At 37.6% G+C, this 14,344-nt stretch overlaps 1 protein-coding gene across 1 annotated transcript in view; it reads right to left on the bottom strand.

The window, feature by feature from the left end:
- Window positions 1–14,344, bottom strand: part of diaph2 (diaphanous-related formin 2) — a 462,996-nt gene that overhangs the window by 321,290 nt on the left and 127,362 nt on the right. Inside the window, 4 exon segments of the mRNA XM_088080903.1 lie at window positions 405–513; window positions 5,218–5,354; window positions 6,126–6,195; window positions 6,275–6,349. Coding sequence (XP_087937029.1) covers window positions 405–513; window positions 5,218–5,354; window positions 6,126–6,195; window positions 6,275–6,349 — 391 coding nt within the window.

Raw genomic sequence — 14,344 nt, 5'->3', positions numbered from 1 at the left:
AAGCCACAATGAGGATCATATCTTGAACAATAATCTACACTTTACAAATTATTTCATTTAGTTTTTTAGTTTTCATATGCGAGTGTGTGTGTGTATAGATATATACATACTGTATAGATAGACAGATAGATAGAGATACGGTATATACACATGTATATGGGTGCATGAACGTATAGGTAAGTATATATGAATGCATATTTGTGTAGATTGCTTTCATTTACGCAGAATCTTACCTAGCATTTTTGATAGTTTTTTTTAATTATTTCAAGCATGTTTTGTACCAGTTTGTTTTCTGTGTTGTTTAAAAGAAAAACTAATATAAGTAAATAACAAAAAAAAAACAAAAAAAACAGCGATTGCATGATGATTTTCAGACAGTAATGTTTTTGTGTGTTATTCCTAACCTGAAGCTGCTGGGCTTCGTGGTTCTCCAGTCCTTCCACAATCGGAGCAAATCTCTCTTTATTGTTCCTCTCTGCAGCAATTGTCATGGCAGCTAGAATCTTATCCAGGCTGGAAGAAAACAGGGAACGGGGAGCAGGCACAACACAAAAGTCAACAAACACTTTTATCACCTCACTGACAGGACATTTACTCACTATTTTCAGCTCAAACACCATGTATCTTATCTTCCCTTGTGGGTTGGTGTGGACATTTGCTCGGCCAGTCTTTGGTCACCCTGACAAATGCTACTGCTTTCCATCCCTTTGAATGCAATCCGCTCCATTAGTGCTGCAGTATCCAATTTTGACCTCATCATGCTTGTTACTAAGGTAATGCTAGACAAAAGCAGGGTTTTACTGCAAATGTGTTCACTTGTCAAAGTAATTGTGGTGGAGTTTATTTGTCTGGGTGAGAAAGGGTGCAAATTATTGCAAGGACTGCCAGACTAATGTGTAAATACACCTATTGAGAAAGTAGGCAAATTGGAGTACTCGCAATGGGCTCAAGGCAGCTCTGCTAAACAGAGCCTTGGACAATTTCAGCATCTAAATTGTGAATGAAAGAGAAATTCTGTGCTGCACATACAAACACACACAAACACAGACATAATAAAAGTAAACTGATGTCTTATGAGCACTTGTGTAAACAGTGATTTACAAAAGGCGTACATGATGATTGGCAACAGGTGGTCTCGCTGTCACTCCAAGGCCACATTTGAGTTCATCAATGGGAAACTGAACAGCTTAATCACCTGTCATCAACCTCTCTACTCTCACAGGTACAAATGAGCTCTCGGTCTGATATACAAGTTCTCTTGGCTGTTCCAATCAGTAAATTAAGACATAAATACTGTTATCAAAACTCAATTTTTTTAAAAGGTTCTGTGTCTGGTATATTGATGTTTGCTATCCAAAGGTTTGTTGAAGTCTAGGTCCTATTCATGAACTTTTTATGACATAATAACAGCTAGGTATAATTTTTCTTACCCTGAATAAATTATAGACCCACATAAAACCTCATAATATCATAATAGACTCCAAATCCAAGACAGCGCCTGACAAAACTGGGAAAAAGACATTGCCGAATGTCATACTAGCTCCTTAAATTTTAAGATATTATGTTTAGAAGATTCAGATTCAGTGTTTCTTTTACACAATTTACGCTAAGCCAATGGAAAGCCACTCTCAGCCAGGCGAACGGTAAGTTCAACGCCTCCCAGCTTAGCCTTAACTACAACAGCAGCAGCAGTAACATTCAACATGAGCCGTTACACAGTCCTTAAAAGCCACATTGACACCAAAACTGCTCAACTTTGTTGTTAAACCTGTTAAAAACAGTTAGGTAAAGTTAGCTGTATGATGGTAATAATTCTGTCATTCTGTAATTCTGTCTGTGTGCGCGGGCGGACTTTAACCATCTGTCACTGGTGCGAAGCTGAGCTCTCAGAGAAAACAGAGAGAAAGAGCGAGGCAAGGACTGGCTCAGCACAACTCTAGATTTTACACATTTTATGAGCTAATTAAAAAGAAAAAAAAGAAAATCAATATGTGGTGGACAATGCTGATGCTATGACGTGATAAAAATCAAAAAATGGGAAACACTGAGTTTGATATTTATTCTAAAAATTCAAATCCCAACACTGTCAAGAAGTCAATTACTTACACAATGTGAGCAAATAGTCAAATAAACAAATATTCAGATCCAGCTCAACTCACATATGCCACACAGGCTTCCTGGTACCACTTTTATCACCTTCTATCAACGCCCAAAAAAACCCCGCTTTCAGGATGACAAAATACTGGCAGTTACTTTGTGAGAGAGAGAGATCATGAGTCTGACCAAAAGGACTGCATGTGTGAAGAAAGCCTGACACAGAGATAAATGGAGCGGCCATGCCTCTGTGATAGGGGTTACAAAGTCACAGACGAGAGTGGGGAGCTGCATACTGAGTAAATTTAAAGCCAGTTCAGACGACGCTTCGAAACAGGCGAGATAGATCTGCTTAACTTGTCGTGTTCCCTTTTGATGCTGTCAGCTGAAGTGGGTGTTGAACATGAGCCAGCGTCACAACATTGGTTGGCAGAGAAGTTTCTGAGCAAGAAAGTGACGCCTCAGCTCCTTTGGCTGTCACTTCTACAGGATACGTACATTTTAATGCAGGGCTATGATCATGGCGAAGATTTCCATGTTTAGTTCAAACTATTCTTGAATACTTTGAGAACAGAGAGAGAGAGGGAGAGAGATTTGTACTATCTATAAACTCTGCTTAAATATAGTTGTGTGTGTTTGTATGCAAGCAAGCAGCAAGTCTGTGTCTGAGTGTTAAACTGATGCCTATAACAGACAATGTTAAAATAAATATATAATTGAAAAGATTTCTTTTGTTTTAAGAAAATATTGAGCAGTTGCTCAGTGTAACTGAGATTTGGAAAAAAAAACTACTTTTTTACAAAAAAGTATTTAAGAGAATCATCTGAAATTAGAATTAATTTGATTAAATTAACATTACTGTAGACTTTAAAAATCCCTCTCCTTCATGTTATGTAACTTCTTCAGAAACCATGCACAGAAGCACAAAGGCCTTTTTGGATGGTCAGAGATGTGAGACACACTGCTGAACTCAGCTTCTCCAACAGAATTTGTGGGTTTGTTTATTTCCACCACTGCATACAGACTGACTTTGAAGTGCCATTGTTATTCTAGTCTGGCCCTGTGGGAAACAATAAAAAACACTCCCCTAAATCCAATTTATGAGCTGTCAGCTAGGTTGTGTGTCCGTGGCAAACTACACTGAGTAGTTCAACACATTAAACGGACTGAACTGCATCATCTGACCATGTGAACCAACTAATGTCTATTCTGTCTGAGGTCATCTGTAACTGCGGTATACGCTCACAGTAGGTAAACTTATATGCATGTGGTGCGATCTCTGTTTGCCCAGTGGGAGAAGATTGAAGCAATAGTGATATTCCAGTGTTTACAAGAAACAGCCATCTCCTTTCCTCTGGCAACATTATAGAGCGTGTAAACATAGCAGAGATGGACCATACCTCTTTGATCGCTTTTTTTTTTTGTCATCAGTCACGATTTTGAATTGGTGTTGTGCTGTCTCTGTATGAACTGTGATTTATAGAGAAAGATTGGGAAACGTGTCCCTCGCTCAACTTTGAACATTGAAACACTTACTTTAAACTTTAAATTCAGGAGGTTAGGCAAAAGTACTGAAAGGTCAGTTTCTCCATATTCCAAAAGAGTATACCATTAAAAGGGTAACTTCAGTATTTTTCAACCTTGACCCTATTTTCAAATGTTTTTGTGTCCCAGGTGACTACAACAATTTTTAAAATTGGTCCAGTATTGAGCAAGACCCTTCGGCCTGCAGGCTGCAATATAACTACTTGGGGCATTTCTGCACCATTAATTTATATCCACTAAAAGTGCTTTTTTTTGCTACTGACAAGCTCAGATTATTATTTTAAGCGGCTGAATCCATTACACAAAGGATCCCTACAAAGACAGACTTTTTTTGTTAAAGAGTAAAATCATTATTGTTTAACCAGAAACAGCACTGAAATTGCCATAACCAAACTCAACAGACTCCATTAAAAAAAAGGAGAAAAAAAAGGTAATTTTAGCATGTATAGAGCCAGCGTAGTTTCACATTTAACTGGGTGAGTTAAGTGAGAGTTATTTTGTGAATTATTATTGTGAGTTTTAATTTGTTTCTGTTGACTTCAATGAAGTGCGTTTACGATGATAAAATTGCTGTTTTTGTAAATAGACTCTGGTTGCTTTTGGTGGTGGTGCCTCTGAGCTGTTTCTAGTTAAACAAAATAGGTCTTAACAAAGAGGTTTATCGGTGTATGACACTTAAAAAATTAACCTGAACATATCAGTTGAAAAAAAACCAACAGATTTTTAGTGGACATAAATTGATAGCACGCAAATGCCCCAAGTGATGACATAGCAGTCTGTTTTAATGCTTCTGACTGCTGCGGTCTACCCCAATACTGGAACAATTTCAGAAATTGACATTCCTATTTGTAATTTAGACGCCAAAACATGGAAAAACTTTTTAAGATGTCTGTCACTGAAACCTCTAGACTGCATCTCCAAATGAAAATAGATCCCATTGAAAATGTCCACAGCAATGTTCTTGGATTATCCAAAGTAACCAGTAGTCTCTGTAGCTTTTTTTTTATTTTTGTCATGATTTTTTACAGAGAAGGATTTCTATTTACACCTATTTTCTTGGGGCAGAAATGGTTATGTCATTGTTTCACTAATCATCTCTGCCTATACAATTTACATGTTTCTCTTTTATGTTTTTTCATGTCACACGGTTATGTAATTTTTCAAAAATTTCTCTCTGTTTATGTGCTTATATATGTTTGCTTCTAATGTTTTTATATACCATCAACCCACCAGGGACTGCAGATAACAAATTAGCCTGTCTGGCTGAATCTGGTGCATTTAAATGATGGAACCAAGTGCTCATGTTCGTTTATGCGTGATGTCCCTTCTTAAATAAATTAATTATTCTTTTGAAACCTCTGCAAACACAGCCGAAGCTTTCATTCTGTAATCTGAACTGTGACAAAATCTGTATCTTAGTCAACATTCTTTGGGTATAATTTACATGTTGAGTGGGTGGGCATTTGATAGGCTATCTCGAGACGTCTCCTTAATGATATGCAAGACAAGAAAGTCTGCAAGAGCAAGAAGCGTGGGAACGAATGTGCCAAATGATCAGGTAATTTGAGTTCAACTTACATGTTTTCCTCTCCAATAATACAGAAAGCAGAGAGAATTTTGACAATCTCGGTCATCATGTTGGTCTGTTTGGGGTCAATCGCTCGTGCCAACAGCAACAGGCTCCGCTCATCTCCCAGGATCCTTTGCAGTCCATACTGTGAGATGTAGAAGGGAGTAGGAAGGAGACAGAAAAGGTCCACTGGGTATAAATTAATGAGAGCATTTGCATTTCACTTCAAGTAAAAAATGAGTAATACAAAGAGGCTCTAATATACGTAAGTTATAGTTAGCATTCATTTTCTTTTTAAGGAGGGACAACGAGGCCATGGGAGAAAATGGTGAGAATGATGAATTAATTCAATTCAGGACAGGACTTAAGGGACAAATACTTATAGTCTCTTGTAACTTTTAGTCTCCCCACAACTGAAGGAATGGGCAGAGATGACCACGTGTGGGGATTAACTCTAAGAAAAGTAATATCAATAGTTCATCTACCCTTGAAATGTGTGCCACTTTTGAGAAATGAGCCAGACTTTCCCCAAAAAAGGATAATTAAAAGATCTGAGACTGCGGGCTTGAAATGGTAAAATTAGCTTCACTTTGCTGTACCACTATCCCCGGCTTGTCGGAGACCAGATTCAAATCAGGTTTTGAGACCTGGCCACCTGAGCCACTATTAGAAATTTTTACCATGTTCAATATATGCGCACAGAGAGTGGCCTTTGTACGTCTATGTGATATCTAGTTTTTTGTACAAATTCTAGACATTCACACATCTGCTTATGAATTCAAATGTAATTTAAATTTCTGGTTGTTTGGGACTGCATCTAAACAATATGATTTCATCATGCGGGCATACTGAAGTGTAATTCATTATCTAATGTAAAATGGTGTGGATTGTCTTTTCTTTGTTGACTCATACAAACCTTATTGTTCATGAAAGCCTTCAAGCACTGGATGAGTTTATGCTGGTTCCGTTTATCAATACTCTCTTGCCTGAAAAAGATTAATCACTGTGATTATATGAACAAAACCTGATACAATAAAAGCTGGGACGTCATCGAAGATCACTCACTGTTTCTTGTCGAGCAGCTTCTCCAAAGCATCCAGAAGAAGACCAAGACCCTCATGCCCGAAGTTATTAACCCAACTAGAAAAAAAGACACAGAGAGACACAAAAAAATCAGTTACAAGGATTGGAACTTAATGACTTAAAATGTTTCACTAAAATAAGCCAGTACTCAATACCAGGGTTCCTGCAGCTTAAGACAAGTGACATTTAGACTTTTTAAGATTGATTTAATCTCAGTTGGAATTATATTTATGATCAATTTTACAATAATCAAAATTAAAGGGAAAAAAAGATAACCAGCATCAATGACTTCAGGGTTAGGGACCTTTTTGCTCTAAGGTTTGATGTAGCATAAAACATGATTTTTTGTTCAAGTGAGAAATTAAATGAGCTACTTTAAATATTGCAAAATGTTTAATAAAAAGAAGTTTCATTTAATAGTCTTGCTCCCATGTCCCAACCATTTTTAAAGACCTCTGAAAGATTGATTTCAGACATTTTAATACTAATTGAGGCCTTATTTTTAGATTAATGAATTCAATGCCTTTTTTAGACTTTTTAAGAATCCATGAGAACCCTGAATAATAACAGTCCAGTCAAACACCTGTATTTGAGCCTTTTTTTAATCACATCTGGAAACAAATGACTGTGTAGATTTGCAGTTGACAATGCTTCAGATATGGATGCTGCTGTAAAGAAGCTACATGTTCACAAACATCTTAAATCCAGCAGCACCGAAGATCCACACACTGGGATATATATGCAGGAATCCTGAAGTTAATTTTTTTTTGGAGACTGTTTGGAGGAGGCGTCACATCACCTATCTTCAGCGTTATGCATTAACGTAACCATGTTGTTTCCGGTGTAGGTACCAGATCGCAAAAGGTCGCTGTCGTGAGATAACTTAACGTCAACTCTAAGCGCAGGACCCTGAGCCTATCTGGCAGTTGTTTTTTTTTTTTTTATATATATAGTTGTGGAGAGGAAAATAAATAAATTCATGCATACCTTTTTTGCAGTCAAACTCTTTGGACAAAGTTTATTCACAAAAATACCAACAAAATTCAATACCTCATAAAACCGTGATTAAGACTTTTAAATATTTTTCAAGGGCCTTAATTTCCCCAAAATTGATTTATCAACTTTTAATACTTTTTAAGACCCCACGGACACAAAATAACCCCGGTTTCAAGATTAGTGTCGCCAATTCAGTATCTGAGCACATGCCACCCCCCACCCAAATTAAGAAATTCCTTAAAGGTGCTTTAGAGATGTCACATACAAAAGAATGGGATGGTCGTACAGGACAGACAGACAGACAGACAGACAGATGTACTGACAGACAGACAGACAGACGTACTGACAGACAGACAGACAGACGTACTGACAGACAGACAGACAGACGTACTGACAGACAGACAGATGTACTGACAGACAGACAGACAGACGTACTGACAGACAGACAGACAGACAGACAGACAGACAGACAGACAGACGTACTGACAGACAGACATACTGACAGATGAACTGACAATTCAAATCAATGTGCCTCTATCGCCCTGGCACTAAAAAAGCATTTATAGTGAAAAGGTATCAAATTTAATACTCTAAATGTACTAGTACCACTTTAAAGATACTGGTAGTAGTACTGGTATCATAATTTTTTCACAATGCCCAGCCCTAATATTCAGTCAGTTGTTATTGCCCTGCTGGTTTATTGTGTGCCATGTTGATTTACAGAAGCAAACACAAACAATATTGTACTAACCTCAGAGGAAATCAGTCATTCAGAATAATATCAAAGGTTTTACACTCACTTGAATAAATTGACTGTAGTTTTTAATTCCTTACAGGAAGGGCTGCAAATAAGAAGAAAAAAACTCCCTGCCCTCCCTAATACTGACTACAGTTTGAATGAGTTTGAATTTAAACTGTACCCATCTACAAGCAAATGAACACCCATCCATCTTAACTAGTGTTCCCATCGCAAAGCAGTTTGTATCCAGGCCCCCCTGTGAGCTGCTATGTTCCTGTGCCAAAAGATTAAGCAATGCAGGAAAGATAACACTGTAATCGATAATGGATCGCAGGAGATAATTGGCTATAAACCACAGCGTATCAAGAGACGGCAAATGATCCAGTACAGATGAGCCCGTTTGTCTAAGCCAGGAGAGGAGAGAGGCAGGAGGAGTGTGGTCACAGCCAGATTATGTCTTTACCATTACTTGTTTTCAGGCTCCTAACTGTCAATAATGCAAAATGCATGAAGCAATTTTCTGACATTAATGGGGCATAAGTCAATGATTCATCCCGCCTTTTTGACAATAATTTGAAAAAATAATGGTTTGAGTATTAAAGTCATTTGTATTGACTCTGTGAGTCGGAAGAGACCCTCAATTAGGGATGAGATGCATTAGCCTGAGGCAGCTGGCAAAGATGAGGTGAAATATTTCTTTGATCTGTGACAAAATTAGCACATGCTACAACCTTCCACCTACTATCACTCAAATTTCATTAGAGGACAAGCAGAACCAATTTATAAATTATTGATATTTAGTGTTGTGGATAATCATGATCTGTTTTTTTAATAAAAACAAATCACAGTGTTGTAAATTCACAAATATGGGTTTACAAGGAGCCTTCCAGTCTGCATGTTTCCTTCTAGCTAATGCTTTGCACATATTTAGGGCCATGAAAGAAAGAGCAAAATGCTCAGTTTACTGTAGAATAACAAAGCAGTTATAAAAAATACATTTGTGATACAGAGGTGGTAGGAGTAAATGAGACAGTGAGACATCAAAGAGGAAAAGGACACCACATGGCTGAGGGAGCACAATTCAGTAAACCCAGTCTTTGTTTATGCCTTCATAATGATGGTAATGTCGGTCTTGAGAGAACAGGAAATGGAACCAATATTTCTAAAGAGAAATTGTGTTTTTTACACAGTGCAACGATAAAATGAGATTCTGGGAATGCTGTGTGACCTTAAAAAGTGTAGAAAAAGAAATGCTTTGTCCTCAGCAGCAAGGACAGGTAGAGGTCCTACATAATTGAAGCCCCTTAAACCCTGAAATGTTCAGGAACATTTTCTGCATGGGATCATGTGTGAATAGGAGCAGGGATCAATATTCAGGGGAAATCAGTACTGACAATTTCCAAACTCAAAACCTCATAATATTTCAGGAAAAATGCTGGTATGGCAGTGCTTTGATGAAATCAGTAATGTTGCAGCAACAAGCACAAGAACGGTCATGTTCATCTGACGGAAGACTTCAAGACTTCAAAGATATCAAGCTCCCTTTGGCCCACACTCTGTCACATCATGCTGTAAAAATTCTGGCTGCACTTGCTCCCTGCTCCAAATGCACTATGTTTGATTTTTTTTTTTTTTAACTTTATATTTATTTAAAAAAAAAAAAAAAGAAAAAAGAACAGGGTTATTTTTTCTGTAGCTACTCTATTTTGACCTGTGAATTACTGAAATCAAATTTCATACTTTTTCACACTGCGCAGGACTCCTGTAAAATATTGATCATTTTTTAAAGCATATCTCCTGATCCATTAATGTCACCATCATGGCAGAATGCTTGTTCTCTTTTCAAAGGATCTTTTATGTCAAGAGAATCCTGTTCTGTGTGGATGCATTTTCAGGATACAACAATGCAGCTCAAAATTTGCAGATTAGAGAAATAACTTATTGATTTAATATGTTATTAATTATTTGTACACATTAATTCATTCAAAGAGTGTTTTAATCTGTATACTTGTCTGTCTTTCTATCTTTACTTTTGATGTAAAACACTAAACTTACACTAAGACGTGACCACATCACTAAAACCCTTGCTGCTCTTCACTGGTTACCTGTGAGTTTTAGAATTGATTTTGAGATTTTACTGCTTGTTTTTAAAGCCTTGGAAGGTCAGGCTTCTGCCTGTGTCAGTGATCTGCTAACTCCCTGTGAGCCCTATCCAGCAGGGCCGTACTAATGTTCCAAAATCTCAACTTATCACTGAAGGTGACAGGGCCTGTGCTGTCTGGGACCCTCAGCTGTGGGACTCCCTGCCTGTGGATCTCAGACAGACAAACTCAGTCAAGTCTTTTAAATGTCCGTTTATCCATGTCCATTTTCCTTTTCTTAACTGATAGAAATTATTCCAACTATTTAAACTCTTCCATCCTGTTTTAAATCTTGTAACAGTTTTTATCTTTGTTAGCAGTAAAACACTTTGTAACTTTGTTTTAAGAGGCGCAATATAAATAATGTTATAATTATCAACTGCCTCTTAAATTAATAAATACACCATCTTGATCTACATGAAGACGCTTAAGTCAATAAAACTTAAGAATAAGAAATGCAGAGATAGAAATGTCCTTATGATGATTCTCATGGTGACCAGAACAGAGCAGAAGGGAGGCTCTGGAGGAAAATAAGAAAAACTGGACATCTGGTATGTTTGAAAATGAGCTTCTACACACACACACACACACACACACACACACACACACACACACACACACACACACACACACACACACAAAATAGCCAGTGGGGAATCCATCCACTGACTGACAGTCACAAATAAACTGGAGGACTGGAAAAACATCCCAGTAGAGATGACACCTTCTGGTCAGCTGGTCAATTTGCTCTTATACTACCGAATTCTCATTGGTCGCGCAATTGCTGGTGTTGCTATTATAAGGCCTTGCGTCCACCAAAGCATTTTTCCCATCTTTAAACAAAGGGCTCTCTTCAAGCTAGGAGAGCCAAGAAGGCACAGAACTTTTTTAACTGAGATGCTTTGGTTGATTCTGGTTGTCAGGACACAGAATATCCGTGGAAGTAAAAATGTCGGCACAAGGTAGAATACTTGCTTTTGTTGTTTAGCACTTGTACATGTACGTTGTGACAGTTGGTCTTAGTGGTACTTGTCCCACCTGTCCTCCACTGTGATTTGATGGCTGGGTAAAAAGTGACAGTGAGAAGTGCAGCAAAGACTTTTTTTTCCTTCATCTACCAATCACTTGGTTGAAAACTTGGTAGAGTTTCAGCCGACCAAGATTTTATTTGGTCTACTACAGTCCTACATCCCAGCGGTGGAAACAAGCCAAAATTTTACTTTACAATGTGTCAACAGTAAAAGCTCAAAATTTGTTTAACAGCAATGCTCAAACTTTTAGAAAAAAAACCAAACAACTTCCCTTCTACACATTTCACAAGGCCAGTTGATGTAATGATCAATTTTTTGATTTCATGTCACACTAGTTAACACTATTTCCTTACACTCTCTGTGCTTTCACATACCCAAAGGGTAGGACTGGTATATTTTGACATTCAACTGGACACTTGGATGACGATTAATCTTTAACAAACACAAATACTCCAAACAACTTGTATAAAAACATTGGTACTTGTGATGTTTTCCTGGAGTCAGATAGCTTTACTAATAAATATCTTCAACAGAGTTGAGTTGCACTAATTAAATCAGGATATAAATTGGAAATTTTGCAACAGATGTTTGTGGAAAACTTCTGCAGTCTGCTCCATGTTTACCTTCTCTCTATTCTTTCAGGTCTGAAACAGAATAGACACAAAAGAAAAGGGTTGTGCATGCAGAAAGTTTTTCATCAAAAATGTATGCCTTGCTGCAGGTTGCAACACAATGCAGTCCTCCTCAAGGTTTTTAAGGCACTAAATGTTTTTGACTCCTCCCTACATCCCAGACTGTCTATCATTTTCTGTCCCCTCACGTATACCCTTAGGTCCTCTGCAGCTTGCCTTCTAAATGTCCCCAAAGTTACCACAAAGAAAATGAGAGATGGTACTTCTACAGTGCTTGTCCCGAGGCTATGCAATGCCCTTTCTCTGTTCATCTGAGAAACTGCCTCAGTAGATGACATACTATTACAAATAACACCAATAACAATACTAATATTGACAGCACTACTACTACAACTCCTGCTTGTTGTAACCTATCCCTAACAAAAAACACATTTATTTTAAAATATGATTACCATCAATAAAGTTCACAAGCTTACAGTGTGACCAATAAGTATTCTCATTGTTGCTTCTGCAGTAAAGCAAGAACATTTGTATTGTAGAGGCAGCTGAAGCACCATTTGATCGAACATAATGTATTTGTTTACCATGCCATTAAAATATCAATGTAGCAGTTCAACATTAAAGGAACAAGAGGTCAGAACCGTTCTTTATCAGTCTCTTCTTCTAATGTGGGCATACTTTCAAGGATTCCATTAACTTATGGGACTACTTGTTCATCTAATATTGATGGCTATAATTCACGAGTTAAGTGCCACCAAATTGTGTTACTTTCTGCAATCATGTATTTTCTACAGGCTTAATGAAAAATGTATGGTCGGTCTTAAGGATGCAGTTTCTTATTTTATATCTTGTTCAACCTCTATGGTTGTACACATATATGTTGATGTTATGGGAACTGCTATAAAATGTATGCATTTAAAATCTAACAGTTTAGCATTAAAATAAGTGTCTAGATGTAAACAAGATGTTTACTAGTAAGATGCATGTTCAGCTAAGTTCATGTAAAGCAAAAATACCTTATGAGTTTGTCATATCACAGAAAAATGTGTTATTCACCACCCAGCCAAATTTGAATGATTAAAAAGTGCAAGTACATATAATTAGGTTTCATAATAGTGAAAAAACGAGGAGTACTCTCTGCTCTAAGACCATTATGGTATGTCTGCTCAGGGCCCTGAGTTAAAGAACAAGCCGCTGCAAAGCAACAGACTTTCGTCAGCAGCTAACTCTGTAGCACAAAGCACACAGCGTCAGAATAAGAATGACATAGTCACTGTGTAGCGATAGACTCTGGTTAGCAGCTAAACCAGTGGCCCAAACAGTCTATGGTAGCACAGTACACATCCCGCACATGGACAGACACTTTCAGCAGCAAACAGCAGCTAAACGTTAGCACAAAGCACAAAGCAGAGAGCAGTAACTGCCGCATCGGGTAGTAAATTTAGGCTGAAAGACTGAAAGTTTCATTACTGACGGCTATTTTACTCGTTGTTTCTATGGTTGTTGCATTTAACAAAGATGTTTATTCATGTTTTTGTTAGAGTGAAAGAGCTAAAAGAGCTCGTGGACTAAAAAACTCCACAATGTCGTGCTGTGTACCTTATAGTCTTTCCACATGTTTTCAACAAGTTTTTTCTTCCATGTATAATGTGTTGCGAAAGAAATCTCTGATTGTACTTCACCCAGACTTTAAGAACATTTCAGCCACATCCAAAGCACATTATGCTGTGGACTTGCTGTTAACTTAATACAACAAAGTCAAAATGTCTTGCAGTGACAAGACCATCTGTCTTCCTGTCAAATGACATTTATTCCCCAAAAGACCAAACGACATTACTGACTTTCTGACATGTGCTGCCATAACAAATGTAGTTATGCATGAGCAAATATTCATCCGTGCATCCAATTTCTATACTGCTTATCGTATTCAGGGTCACGGGGGACTTTAACATCATGCATTTCATAAAAGGCAGAGTACACCCTGGACAGGTCACTGGTCTATAACAGGGCAAACATTTACAATCAGACAGAGGGAGAAAATCGCAGTATATGTAAACTCAACACAGAAACACCACAGATGGCCATCTTGCTGTGAGACAACAGTGCTAAGCACGAAGCCACCTCAAGAAAATATGCACATGTATACTGCAATGTCTGCACTACATCTATCTCTGTTTATAAAGGTATGTATGTATATATATATATATATATATATATATATATTTATATAATGGTATTTCTTTTTAAGTGAAGCAGCAGTGAGCCTTTGCACTGCTTTAAATAAAAAAAATAAAAAACTGACATTCCATCAATCACCTCCTCACTACATCATTCAGACAGTCTTGACATCGCTCACTTCAAACTGAACTTCAAGGTTCTTCACTGAAACGTTGAGAAAGGGCATGAACAAAATAATCTGCAAAAGCTCTTCAGTTACTATACATGTAGTCTCCGTACCTGCTTCTCTTTATTTCCTCTGCCACACACATACGGTGTGAATACATTTGAGTGGA

This window comes from Plectropomus leopardus, chromosome 8, assembly GCF_026936395.1.
Source record: "Plectropomus leopardus strain MGB_pleo_1.0 chromosome 8, ASM2693639v1, whole genome shotgun sequence".
NCBI lineage: Eukaryota > Metazoa > Chordata > Actinopteri > Perciformes > Serranidae > Plectropomus > Plectropomus leopardus.
Note: the sequence above shows the minus strand (reverse complement) of the source record. Positions and strands in the feature narration are given on the sequence as shown.